The sequence below is a fragment of the Trichosurus vulpecula genome, chromosome 6 (genome assembly GCF_011100635.1).
Source record: "Trichosurus vulpecula isolate mTriVul1 chromosome 6, mTriVul1.pri, whole genome shotgun sequence".
NCBI lineage: Eukaryota > Metazoa > Chordata > Mammalia > Diprotodontia > Phalangeridae > Trichosurus > Trichosurus vulpecula.
The window spans coordinates 177,802,796-177,817,719 of NC_050578.1; the positions used below are offsets into that span (position 1 = coordinate 177,802,796).

Consider the following 14,924-nt stretch of genomic DNA (forward strand, 5'->3'; position numbering starts at 1 on the left):
AGAAGAAATTACTCTAAATATGGAGCAAGGTATCAGAGTGATGGATAAGCCATGGGCAATGGCTGCAGACAAATCAGTCAGCCAGTTGGGAGCATAGTAGGTCCTCCAGAAAGATTAGCTGATGTGATAAAGAGCAACTTCCTGAGATGTACTATTAGTATTAAAGACATTGTGGAATGGAGCATGCTCTGCAAAACAACAGGGGCTCTTTATCCTTGTGGAATAAAGAGCAGCCTATTGATCACATATCAATCTGCAGAGCAGCAAATACCACACGCAGAAAACAATTACCAAAAGCACTGTCTTTGCTGGGAAAATCACGGATAAACAAGGTCTCAGCAAAGATGGTAGAGTCTGTTGGTTGGTTTAAGAATTTAAAAAATATTTAAGAATATTAAAAGGCTTGAAAACAAATAAAAAGTCCAAGCTTTGTAATGAAACATTCCAATACTCAAGCACCCAGGACACTGCTTGAACTGATTCTACGTAGACAACCAGTGTTCAATACATGTTATGTTACAGGGACAAGTTAATTAATCGATATTGAAAATATTTCAGTAAAATCTGAAGAAGGATATGCTTTAAATGTTGTTCAATGGAAAGAGCAATGTCTCTGGAATCAGTGGACCTGGGTTCAAATCCTATCATTTACTACCTGTATCAGTGCAGGCTATTAATCTTACCTCTCTGAGCCTCAGTTTTCTCAACTGTAAAATGACAGAGCTAGGCTTCTAATGCCCTTCCAGTATTAAATCTGTGATCCTATTATTCTATAAGTCCACATTAGGTAACTATTTCTCTTTCTATTGTTAGTGAGCCAATTTGGCCCCTTGCATTTATATGAGGAAGCAACTCCAATAGAAGGCAAACTTCTTAAGAGCAAAAACAATGATAAAACCAATGATAAAACCAACTTATCATATCTCTCTTCCTTCGATCCTAGTGAGAAATCTTTGGTTCTGTTCTCTTGTTTCTCTTATACTATTAAAAACCCAATGACTTTAACAGAAGGCATCCATATCAATCACAAGGAAAAGGCCTACTTATCATCTTAACTGACTCAGATAAACCAAAGTTTCCTATGGAAATTCAAGGGCTGGAGAATCAGATTTTTTTTTTTTTTGGAGAGAGTGTGAGAGAGTCAATGAACTTAATATTCTGGTCAATAAACTTCACTCTGCTCCAGTGTTATTTTATCTTTGGCTTTCAAATCATATTCTTTTTTGCCCCCTAGTCCGTACAGCTAGATGATGATGATATGCACTCATAAACACTGTAGCCAGAATGGACTTTGTTTTCTTTGAATGACTCAGCTTGCCTCGTTGAGCTTCCCTGGACGCTGGGGCTTGCTCTTCTGGGGCAGGAGGCCCAGCGACCATGCCAGGGATCGGAGAGCTTCCTGTGTGATGAGTCGTGGGCCTGGCTGAGGGGAGGTGTGTTAACGTGGTCTACGCTAGGGGGAGGGGCCAAGTCAAGAACCAATTGGCCCTGGTCATTCAGGCGGCGCTTGATGATGTCAAAAACTCTATAAGAGGGGAGAGGACAGGAAGATCCTCCTTTCCTTTTCTGGTTGGAGCCAGAGACGCCTACAGCCGAAGCTGAGCTGCCAGTAGCAGAGCTGACTAGAGGCTAGTGGGTAATCTTCTTACCATAGAGGGGAAGCATGTATACGATTTTGCCTTATACCATCTCGCTTCTCTGTGGCCTCCTTGTTACCCTTGTAAGGCGGACTTATTGGTCCTGGAAGCTTTTGATGAAAATATCAAAATGGGGACGCTGGTTTGTGGGCTTGTTATTGTGGAGTGTAAATACATGCTTTAGTTCCCCTGCCTTCTGCCTAGAGAATTCCTTATATCCTGCGGTTCTGGACCTTTTAGGCACATATGAGATTCTCTTTGAAATCATAAATTCTGCCTTCCTAATATAAACACTTAGAGTAGAGAGGAACCTTAGAGATCATTTAATTTAACCCTCTGATTTTACAGATAAGGAAATTTTGACACAGAGAGATTAAATGAGTTTCCTAAGGATACACAACAAGTTAGTGACAAAGTAAAGACTTTATTTCTCCAGTCAATATCCTTTGCAGTACACATCTCCAAAAACAATCTAGTTCTTTTTGCAGTAAAGGGTGTATCCTATAACTTCCCTCCCACTTAAAAAAAATCTTTATTCACAATATCCCTATGAATTCAGTCAAGATAATTTAATTTGCTTAAGAGAAAAGGAACTCAGAAAGGGATGATGGAAATCAAGTATTAGATTTGAAATCTGAATATTTAATGCCCACATGTCCTTGCACCAGTTACTTGAATTCTCTAAGTCTAAATGCTAAAACCAGACTACAAGAAAGCTCAGGCCATCCAACTTTAACCATTGATCCTAAGAGGCAAAAACCAATAGAAATAGTCATGGTAAAAACGATCATATGAAAGAAAGCTCTGACACTAGTCTTTTGGCCCACTGCCCACACATACTTCCTACTCAGTAAACTCCAGTGGTTCCCTATTACCTCCAGAATCAAAAATAAAATCTTCTGTTTGGCACTTAAAGTTCTTCACAAACTTGTCCTTCCTACATGTAGCATATCCTCGCCCCATGCACACTATGATCGAGTCATCCTGCCCTACTTGGCATGGGACATTCCATCAGCCATCTGCATGCCTTTAGCACTGGATGTATACCAAACTTAGAAAGCTCCCCTCCATCCATCCTTCTACCTCTTAGTTTCCCCAGCTTCCTTAAGAACTCAATTAAAACCCCATGTTCTAGTAGGGGCTTTTTTCTGTACCCCCCATCCTCAACTACAAGAACCTTTTCCTCTGAGAATACTTTCCGTTGCCTCTCAACATATTTTATACGGACTTACATATTTTTATTTTGTCTTTCGGTAGCAGGTGAGCTCACTGAAGGCAGAGGCTACCTTTATTTTTCTTTGTATCCCTGGGATTAAGCGCATCGAATGAACTGATAAGAAATCTGGTTATGTAAGATCATCCATCTACCAGCTATCTAGCCCTCCTTAGAAACATGCCTGTTGGATACCCTCTATACCCACCAGTCTTCTAATTTGGCAATTCATTTTCCATCTCCTACAGCCATATAAATTACCCATTTAAAGTTTTATTTTAAAAGTTTCAAACATTTTTAATGTTTTTTGAAACCTCTACTTCCTGTACATTGGAATTAGGCTTATCCTGTTCATATTTTGTATAAACAATGTGCTCTATTTAAGGGTTATGATTCTGGCTCAAAGGGAACTATATCATCATAATCATCATCTTCTTATTCATCATCTTTAGCTCTTGTCATATTTTTTTTCTTCTTCATCTTCTTTACACATTTTTTCACATGCAAATTTTTACACATTCAAATATAGCAGCTTTGATAACACTATCAGACTGGCTACTGGTTTTTGACAAGAGATAATACCAAAGCACAGAGTGACTAAATGGCCCACAGAGAACATTAGGTCACAAATGTCATTACAAGAGGTAAGGACTTTTGTTGATAAGCTTGTGATTCCCAGGACTAGAGCAACTTACGTGAAATATTTCTTTTGTTGGAGACTTAAAAAATAAAATACAGAAATCTTAAAGAATAATTCTAGAAGGAAGTGATAAACAAATGGGGGAAAACTTTTCTTAAAGAAATGAAAGCATACTTTTTATAACTACTGGAAAATATGAAAGATAAAAAGCAATTTATGTGGGTTTAAGCATCTGAGTGTTTCATTATCAATATGTAAAATTGCTCAGGTTCCATGGTGACAGGCACTAAAGAAAGCCACAGACACCTGAAAATTAGTTTAATGCTGCCAGACCTATTCAGGGCAATTAAAAAGTATATGCTGCTAACCATTAACCATAATATTCTTGCAGCTACCAAAAATATGACTAAATGTTCAGCAGAAAAGTCACTTCATGGAATTTTAAAAAGATGGCAACTACTTTAAATATACATTTCTGTACAGACACACACACATTAGAGTTACACGGAAGAAAAGTTATTTTCAAAGAACTGAACTTTTAAAAAAAATTTCCAAACACATATAACTTAATCAATAAGACAGAAAAACATCTCTACATTTCGAATGTGGAATCGCTGAGAATTGAGATTCATATTAATTACTAATGGTGCTATATATCACACACCTTCTCATGCCAAGTACTTTAAACTCTATGAGTCTTTATCATAAATCCTTGGCTAAGGAAAAGAAACTTCATATTGCTAAAGTGCATCCACTTATGTTAGTGTCCTCTTTGATTTAGGAGCAAAATTATACAACTCAGACATTTTCATCCTTTAATCTCATAAATAAGCTCTTATTATAAGAAGGCATAAGTACAAACTCCAAAGTCACTGAGATGCTTGAATCCTGATATTAACTTTAAGGCAAGGTCATGTTTTCTTTTCTCCTTAAACTTGAAGGAATTTAGTGTAGTTCATTACATTACAGGATTGGTCATATCCATGTGGGTATTTTGTCCATAGGTACAGATCAAATCCACCTGGACTTTCTTATCATGTGTGATCTTCATCTATATTCTCCAAAATATCCTCTAGGCACCATCAAATATACTAAAGATGTTCCTCAAGTCTCTTTTACATTGTAAGAGTATCACTGTTGACTCTTAATAAGAGGCATCCATGTTTTCCAACCACAAATTTCTTTGATGATATCAGCATTAGAAATATGCTATAGCCTACTTGCATCAAATATGTATCTCTCCACTGCCCTTTGGACACCTACAATTTTGATTCTTCAGGGATTATGGTGTTCTAGAATTGACTATCACAGAGCATTCCCGGGAGAAAATCTCTTGTAAAAAGATGTGATTTTTGGATCTATTTATTTTTGCATCAGAGAGCATCTTGAAATCACTGAAAGCACTGCAGAAACTGTAAAATGCAATCTATCCTTCTTCCTTCTCCTCGGGAAGAGTACACTATTCCTTCTACTCAGTTCTTGGCCCAAATTATTCACAAGGGAAATCAATGAAAAAAAGAGTGGGGTTGATGGAAAAGAAGAAAGACTACAACCTACAAATGTTTAGCTAATGTAAAGAAATGATCACAGTGAAAAGCCTAAAAGAGATTATAAACCACCATATCCAGAAAATATTTCATCTCCTAGCCAAGCAGAATGGCACAGCAGCCAAGTATAAAACCACTTGCACAGCAGAATAATGACTCATTTGTAAAGCACCATCAAGGATGATGGAAGAAGATTGGCAACCTCATTGTCTCTTAAAAACAATTAAAGGTGGTGATCGGTAAGACCACTATTGTGTATAGAGAGCCAGGCCTGAGACCCAGCTGAACTATAGCATCCTAAGAACTTTCATCAAACTCTTTGTTATTAAAATGGAGGATGATCTATTTAAGGTCCAAAGGAAAGAAAAAGTTCCTATAGATGATGAAGGACTCCACATATTTCTGTTTGATGATAATATTGTGTCAATTACATCAAGCCACAAACCATTACAGGGCCTCCTTAGTAATACGCATGATTACTCCAAAGAGCTTTGCCCAACAGTCTATGCTAGAAAAACTAAATGATGTAAAAATGCCCACTATCCACGTACTCCAGGCATGAATTGCTAGTCCATTGAGTCAATACTCCAGTGAACCTATCTGGGCAATATTAATGGACAATACGTTGGGCCCAGGATACAACAGATGGTTCAGGATTTATGCAGTATCTCTGAATATAAGATACCTACTCTTGCTTATCCTAGGATTGGGATTTAGATTAGCTGAATGCTCATTTTCTAATAATTATATACAGAACACTTAATGTTATTCATTTAAAGAAAAAATGTTTTATTTTTGTGTCAAAATCTAAAGCTAATGAAATTGGCTTCATCTTCAGAAATCATTTTTCCTAGAAGCCAAATATGTATAGCTTACCCAGGCACACAGATGATTGTCCATCATTGAGTATATTTCACTATATAAATAATGCAATTATAGATTTACAGATGGAAGGAAACATCGTGTTATTTCCTTCAATCCTTTCATTATCCTTTCACAGAGGAAGTAACTGAGGCCCAAAGTATTGGAGTTACTTGCCAAGGTTCACAGAGTTATATGTGTCAAAGTCCAAATGTGACTCACATCTAAATTTGATCATCTTTCCCTTATGCCACAGGGAATTTTACATTTTTAGTAATAATTTGTGTTTGTTTTTGGAAACAGTTAGAAACATACTGAAATTCGACAACTGAACTTCATCTTTTTTCTTGTTTTTGTTGCTGTTGCAACTCATTCTACTGAAACAGGTGGAATGACTTCTCCTAATGGGTTATGATTAGGACTTGTTAAATGTATCTCACAAAAAAGAATATGAATGTTATTCTCATGACATATGAATTTTATTATAAATCGAGAGGCAGATTGGGGAGGAGAGAATATCCCTTTAAATAGATTAAGTTGGTCTTTTTTTTTTCATTGTAGCCGTTACAATAACCTCTGTCTGGCATGCAGTGGTTTTCCTCAATATTTCATCAGTATGGAATTCTTTCCTAATTACAAATATTTTGAAAACCTCACTAAGGCAACACAGAGAATCCTAAATAACTTTTAGATGGTTTAATCAGCTTGAAAGCACTGTAACTAGGAAACACTACCAAAATTCAATCAGAGATGTGATTACCATCCTTGAGAGCAAGAATTCTTAACCTTTTTTGTATCATGGTCTCTTCACAGAATGTTTCAAATCCACAAAATAAAATGCATTGAATTCAAAATGAAACCAAGGGCAGAGAGTCCAATTTGTGTACCTGTATACCTGGGTAGAGGAAAGGAAAAATGTAGGTGAGACCTAGGACAAATAGTCTGACATTGGATGCCGTTGGTATGTATGTTCGGGGAGTGGTGGGTAGCGAGTAGGGAAAAAAAAAAAAACAAACCCTTCCTATCCAACATCTACTGCAAGTGATCATCTTCCAGGCTGCCTTCCTTCCAACTCAATGAAAGGCAGAAGCCACAAGAGACCCACAAGGCACAGAGAGAGGGCTAATCAGCAACAACACAGAAGTGTGTTCTCTAAGATGTTAACAGTAGGAGCAGAGCCCTGGCAATCTCTGGCTGTAGTTAGAAATCTGCTATATGGTTATGGTACCACAACATCAAAACACTCAAAGACTTGAAAAGAATTTAGGCTCCCAAAATTCCAGTCTGATCTAATCATCAGGCCAATCACTGAAAACCAGTTACATGATCAAAATCACAAACTTCACCTTCTCAGCCTTTTTAGTACTTATCACTCTAGCAGGCTTGATCTGTTTTTCTTGCAAATATCTCTTCCTCTCTTCACAAACTCTCTCTCAAATGAGGGGCCAGAGCATTTTTTAAAACCTATGCCTGAGCAAAGCATCCCTTTTATCTTGGTGAGGGTCTTACAGACCCCAATTTTCACCCTCATCGCTTACTCTTCTCTATCTAATTGTACTACAAGCCTGTTCAGGAAGTCTTGACCTGAAATGGTAGCTTTCACTGAAGTTTACCATAAATCAAATTTCTCCTAGGTAAAACTTATTTTCTCAGTGATTGCTATCAGCAACTCATTGCTCTCTTCCATTAAAGGAGGGGCGGGGTGGAGAGGAAGGAAAATGCCTAAGAGTATAATGAAAACACATTTAAGACTGAAGAAAATCTTTAAAAATCATACATTTTAAATACAGGAAAATAACTATAAAATATATAGAGCTTGTCAAAATATTAATGCTATTTGTTGATGTATCAAAAATAGAAATAAGAAGACAGAGCAAATAAAGGCCCCCAAATTCTGCCAACGTGGTCTCTTGCCTCACCTTACCTCGTATGTTGCTCTCACTATGAAAATACCAATTCCTAAAGACTTAGCAGCTTAATTTCTGCATCAACCTCATACCAGCTAGGTGGTGTAGTCGATGTTGGATTTTTGGTTGGGAAGACCAAAAGGATCTTATTTTGGACATTTAACCCAGCTACATAATAATATCATCTACTTCACAGGGATGTTTCAAGGATCATTTAAAATGACAAATGTAAAGTATTTTCTATTATGTAAATGTTAGCCACTATAATAATGTCAACTTTACATCATATATACATATATATGGAGGTAGATGTATATTTACTACATCTTTCACATTGCTTAGTTGTACCGACTTCTTTATTATTAAAGTATCTTTAGTCAGAGGAAAGCTAGCTAATAACAGCTAGCATTTACATAAAGCCTTAAGATTTGCAAGGCATTTGACACACTACATGTTATCTCATTTAAAGCTCAAACCAACCATATGAGGTATTCATTTTTTGGATAAAGAAACTGCGTCTTAGAGAGGTTAACTGACGTGTTCAGCGTCACACAGCTAGTAAGTATCTGGGGCAGGAGTTGAACTCACAAGATGATGTAAGGCTCAAAAAAGGCAGTGATTTGTAAGAGTATTATAACATAAATGGAAATTACTTGTATTAGTAGTATTAATAAAAATATTTTATTTAAATGATGGCTGGACCATAGACTATTAAGACGTCAATAATAATGTTGATATAGATGTTTGGTAAAAGCAAATCACAAACCTCACAAGAATTATGGTTCTACGTATATAAAGTTGAAAGTTTATATTTAAAACAATCACTCTAACCATTATAGAGAGTTTTGTTAAAGTATAAATATTATGTCTGAGCATTGATTAAATTCAAATGGCATCTTAATAAAATTTCCAATATTATCAGTTATTAGCTCCTTAGTTTTCTATTTCATTCTGTAGTGTAAAAACAATGCAAACATACTTCATGAATCTGCAAGGATCAAACACATTAATGAGCCTGATAATTAATTTATAAACATGTGCATTGTGTCTCTCCAAGGAAAAAACATCAGAAAGTAGAATCTTCGAGCTAGGGGCAGCCTTAGGGACTATTTTGGCCAAACCTCCTCATTTTATAGACAAAGAAATACCCAGAGAAAGGAAGTGTTTTACCCATGGTAACAGAGGATACCAGTAGCAGAGTTCTGACTAGAATGAATGGAGTAAAAGATAATGGTAGCATATTCAGCTGCAATCCTAATCAAAGAAGAAAGATATTCCTGATTGGTTCAAGAATGTGGTATTTAATTTTCTCATGAATTTAGTGAACTAACACAGTGAGCTCATAAGCCAAAGTGATTTTGTTTCAGAGATCGGTTCTCTGTTTAAAAATCTGTATCTAGATATAAACACAAGTTATATATATATATAAAATATTTGTATGTTTATGTATACATACATACATGTGCATATCTATATCTATCTATCTATCTATCTATCTATCTATCTATCTATCTATCTATCCCTTCCAAGCTCATAGACAAAGAGCTTTTTTGGAAAGAATATAGATGGGTGTCTTTTAAAGTACTTGGTCCATTATTATGATTTGCAATGTTTCCTTGTTACAATGTGAAAGACCTTTATTAATATTATATAGGTTCATAATATATTGATCAGTATGACGCACATTTACAGATGGAAATCTTGGTCAGGGTCAGGGGAAAGGCACAAAGTATTAAAAGTGCTTTCTGCCAGCTAATTAATTAAATTTCCCCAAATCTGGAAAAGACTATATATTCAGTCTCTGAACTCACTGGAAGTTGGTGCTCAGTCTTTACCATGTTGCTATAATTTGCTCATAAAAACAAGGGACATTGCTTGAAGTTTGGCATTAATGAAAGGTTACATTCACGGTGATTTCAAGGCAAATTGAGTCCCCACCATTCAGTGTACTTTTTATAACTCAATTTCTAAGTTCCATTATGCAAGCTCCCACGTTTACAAGCTATTATTTCTTTTGCAGGTATGACATATCATACCTACTAATAATAAGACAGCAAATTGGGACAAATAGCTTTTTTTCCTTTGTCTCTATTTCACTTTAATTTTTAAAGAAATACTTATGCACTATTTGCTGTCAAGACTTTATCAAATTTATTACCAAGTGTGTGACCTTTATTTGATCAAGGTCTTTCATCTGTTCTAAATGCATTCAGTCGAACGTCATTGTTAAGACACGTAGGTTGGAAAAGTACTCCCCACACATGGGTAACTTGGAAAGATAAATCAGTATACTATATTAACTCAGGCTATATCTAATTGAACTCCTCCCTGTCATTTTTATTTTATATCATTTTTTCATTTATATTATCATTTATATTATTTTATACCACTCTATAATTTCTAAAACTTCTCACACATAGATGTGTACCTATGTACATACATTACACATATATTCTACATCTCTAGGTCATGCTAATCTATAGCTTTAGGCTCAGCCTCTCACTTCCTAAAACGTGGTAATTAAAGGTAGATTTCCTGGACTCCTTGGCTTTTAGGCGTGACAGAGTCCACATTTAACCTCTTACTTCAGAAGCAGATTTCATACAACTTCTGGAGGGCAAAACTTTGATCCATTTTTCATCTAGCTTTGTAAATTCATTCAACCATCATTTATGAAGTACTTATCATGTGAAAGGCACTAAACGTATAAAAATAAAAATGAAATAGGTCTTACCCTCAAGGAGCTTAAATACCTCATCAACTTTAGTCTCAATTTCATCTTAAATTTGTGCACTCAGCCTTCTTAGATCCAACTCCTAATAATCTAAATTTGCTGGGGCCAAATGTAAATGTGTATATCTATAAATAATCTATGCTGCCACCTGGCAAAGGTATGGTTTTCAGAACTGGCTCTGGTCCTAGTTTTCATCTTTATCTAGGACATCATATAATCATGTTTCTCTTCATAACTCTCTTCTGATGCAATTTATCCTGAGTAATCTCAAGACTTAATAAAAAGGAGAAAAAAAGAATATTTGAGAAAAAAATATGGGAAAGAAGTATGCATTAATTCATATATACAAATGTTAATCAATTTCAGTTCCTCTTAAGCCCTTCCTACTTGTGAGAGATTTTTAGAAGATTAAAGGATTCACACACTTACATTATGGGGCGTGTGTATGTATGTGTGTGGGTACATGTGTGTGTTAGGACAAATAGGTTGGAAATGGACTCACCCCACTGTGTACCTTGGAAAGACTAAATAAACTAAATAAAATTCTCTTCACTATAATCTCTCCTTTATTGCTTCTGTTCCTTCCTTTCTTCCTTTTTACTTTTCTTTTCTTTACTTCTTTCCTTCCACTTGTTTTTTAACTTATCTGTGATTTCATTCTAATAAATGCCTCCTCATGAAGAAGCCCCCCATCTTTAAGATTTGCACGGTGATAATGAAAAATTAAGTGATTTTCCCCTGGTCCAGTAGCCAAAGTAGAACTTTAACCCAAGTCTTCTTGATTTTGAGGCCAGTTCTCTACTCACTTATCCAACGTGCCTCTTTTACACTAATTCTTATGAAACTAAAGCGAACCATCTGTAAAACAACAACACAACAACAAAAACAACAAAACCCAGCATTTTCTAATAGCCATAAACCAAGGAAGAGGAAAAAGTAGTTAAAGGTAAAAAATAAAACCAGATTTGATGCATAACTGGAAAATTTGTATTTGGAAAACTACACAATGATTTTAAATGTTTATCCAATCAGAGCTTGAGAACACTGTTTCTCTTGCTTAATTAATATTTAAGTCCTATGCAAGTGTTGGTTCCTATATATCTTTTTAAAGGTCAGTGAAAGTTGGTATACACTCAACCAATTTACTTTTAAGTTAACCATTCTTAATAGCTGTAGTATTTTTCTCCTGTGAAAAAGCTTCTGATCCATTCCTCCCTCCTCTGTGCACTCAGTGAACATAGGTATTTATTGAATTATTTTTGAAAATATATTCAACAATAGGTCCCCACATACACACACACCACACACGATCTCCCTCTTCCTCCCTCCGTCTCCCTCTCTCCCTCTCTCTCTTTCTTTTTCTCTCTCTCTCTCGGCTAACGAGTTGTCCAGAAGTATTAAACCCATATAGTTAACAAAACTGCAGTTCTAGGTCTGACATGCCACAACAAGAAATGGGGGGATTCCAATACTCAAAAGCAATGTGGCAGAGGAGGCATGAAGAAATAGTGGGTGTTTCCTTGGGATGACTGTATTAGTTTTATTGGCTTGTGTTGGATGAAGATTTAGGGTGTGAAGTACAGTGTCTCTAAAGGATGAAACCCTGGAGGTAGTATATCAGGGACTAGAAAATAAGATAATCTTCTTCACTATTACCAATACCACCCACCCACCCCCTGGGGTTGTAGAAGCCAGCTCTAGAGAAAGTGATTATATTACTCAATCCGAATGGCGACTGCTTAGTCTACCAGATATTACCAAAGTGCTAAAGCAATCTGTTTTCCTGACCAGTCAAGTAAAAGTGAACTTTTAAAATCAGTGAGCACATATTTACATAATCATTTCCACTATCAAAATATAATCACTGAAATTTTATTTGAATTTGTGTTTGATTTTACTAAATACCATAATAGTTACTTTAAAAAAGCAGTTGTTTACTGATCACAGATGTGAACTTAAAGTAGTCCTTTCAGAAATATTATTCTTCTAGTAAAGTAAATTAAAATTATCTCTTACTTCTTAATTACAGTCACACTTTTTTTTTACTTTAGTAGATGCTGATTTTCAACAGAATAAAGTCCAACCTTCTCATCTAAGAGTCTTTGAAATGATTCCAACATGTCTTCCCTAACTTGGGGATCACTGCTCAAACCATTCACTACCACATTAGACTATTCAATACCCCCCAATCTTCTTGAGTTCTCTCTTGACTCCAAGCTTTGCTTATGAAATACCCCATGCCTGGGATGGACTTTATGGCCAAGATTCTTCCCAGTCTCTGTCTATGGAAAATCTTCCCTTCCCTTTAAAAAATCATCTCCTCATCCATGAAACTGTCCTTTATTTACTCAATTGGTAATAATCATTCCCTCCTTAAATTTCTCACTGAACTCTATAAGCAATAAGTCTCAATTCCCTTAACTTTTTTCTTTGCATTACAGTTATCCATTTACAGGTCTTATCTTCTTCAGTTTTTAAGGGTGAGACGTAGGTCAAATTGCATTTTTTTCTCCTGACTCCTAGTACTATGCCTAGTATTGTATGTAGTTATTGATACGTATTCAATTGATGTCAAATGGAATTCTGAAGAGGTGCCCAAAAGCAATATTGCCTTAATATATAAAATAGATAAATATATTTTGAAATGTTGTAAAATCATTAGCCATACAGAGTATAACGTGATAAAACTTAAGTAGGACTATGAACTTGACTCCACACTAACAGGTAGGTTATGAATCTCTATTGGCATTTAAAAGTCATTCAGATCATAACCCATTAATATCTTTCTGTCTCACTTTTCCTCTTTTCTCCCATATATTTTTGAATTGACATAGTTTCTTTCTCTGCAGTTTTAATTATTGTAAGCTATTTACATGAAAATAATCGACACATGGTCTGTGAATTTCAGAATGTATAATATTCATTTCACCATACTGGCATGTGAGATTATATATATGTCATATTATATAGGTTATATATGTAACACTAAGATATATCAGTTTATCATTCAGCCCTGTGTCACTGGCAAAGTAAAATACAAACTGTGAGAGAGAGTCAAGCTGATCTTGGAGAAGTCCGAAGAGGGGCAGCGGCACTTCTACGTGAGAACCACCATACCTTCTGATTAATGGAGAGGCCTTAACAGCGCCCTTCTTCCATGCGTCTTGCCATGAGGAAAGGGGAGGAGGGGAAAGGTGGTGATGGCAGCAACACCTGGGGAAGGGAGATGGGGAAATATGTAAAGGGAAAATCAGTAGGCCCTAACATGGTGTCCATAGACCTTGCCAATAAAACTAACCATACAAATAAAAAACTCAAAAGGTTTAAATGGTAGAGATGTTCCTTAAATTAACCCAAACCTTAATATGATAAAATGAAAGAAAAACCCTGGAAGAAGATGCTTGAAAGATGCTAATTTGCAATCCCTGGCAACAACAGACAAGCTCTCAAGAATTGCAAGCTAGGAACGTTGCAGACACATACATAGAAGAGTCTTGAATATAGGACCAACTCCATTATTTGTCTTCTTTGGTGAGAGTTATCTAGGTGTAAGCAAATGTAATCCCCCTGGACTTGGAATCAGGAAGCCTGGTTCTGACACTTACTAGTTGTGTGACGCTGGACAAGTCACTTAAACATAGCCCCAGTTTCTTTATCAATCAGATCAGGATGAGAATTTTTGCACAAGTTACCTCACAGGCTTGTTAGGAGGAAAGCAATTTGGAAATCTTGAAGGGCTACCAAAATACAATTGGATAGTATTAATGAGGGAATTTTCTCATCCATGAGTTCCCTATACCAATAATATCACAGGTCCAGTTCCCATCCTATTTTATCATTGTGAGCTAGTTAGTGAAATGCTTTGGACGTCAGATATATAGGCATACATGATTTTTCTTGCAGGGAAAAGATGAAAAAAAGGTAATGACAATAGAAGATATATACTTTTTGGAAAAGGCACCTCAGACTTTGCAGTTTCTTCATGCATCTAGTCTTGACACACTACTTAGTCTTTCCTATTATCTCTTATTGGAAGAACATGACCAACTTCTCTCTAGGCAATAGTATTGCTTGAGGACAGAAGATAGCAAATGAGCTCTAAGAGACTGTTTAAGGTTCTCTTATAACTTATGCTTAGCCTGATTAACAGTTATCCTTACTATTATAATAGTAGTATTATATTCCTTCTTGGTTCTGCCTGATCAATTGCCACACGGATGTGCTGGGCTTGGATGAATCAGTCCTTTGCACAATTTCAAAAAATCTTTCAGTATATGAGAAAAACATATCTCAAGAATTAAATGTGCAGTCAGATTCCTTTATAATTCCTGGGTTGAGGGGACAAAACAGCCACCTAATAAACTTTCAGGCTGTTTTTCTTTTCT

General features: G+C 35.9%; 1 protein-coding gene across 3 annotated transcripts in view; it reads right to left on the reverse strand.

Moving 5' to 3' along the window:
• PCDH7 (protocadherin 7) overlaps window positions 1–14,924 on the reverse strand; it is a 493,083-nt gene that overhangs the window by 226,026 nt on the left and 252,133 nt on the right. Inside the window, exon 3 of one of the 3 annotated variants that reach the window (XM_036763343.1) lies at window positions 13,657–13,752. The exons of the other annotated variants lie outside the window; for them this stretch is intronic. Within the exon in view, the coding sequence (XP_036619238.1) occupies window positions 13,664–13,752 (89 nt within the window). The 3' untranslated portion in view covers window positions 13,657–13,663. The remainder of the gene's footprint in view (window positions 1–13,656; window positions 13,753–14,924) is intronic. 3 annotated transcript variants of the gene reach the window in all.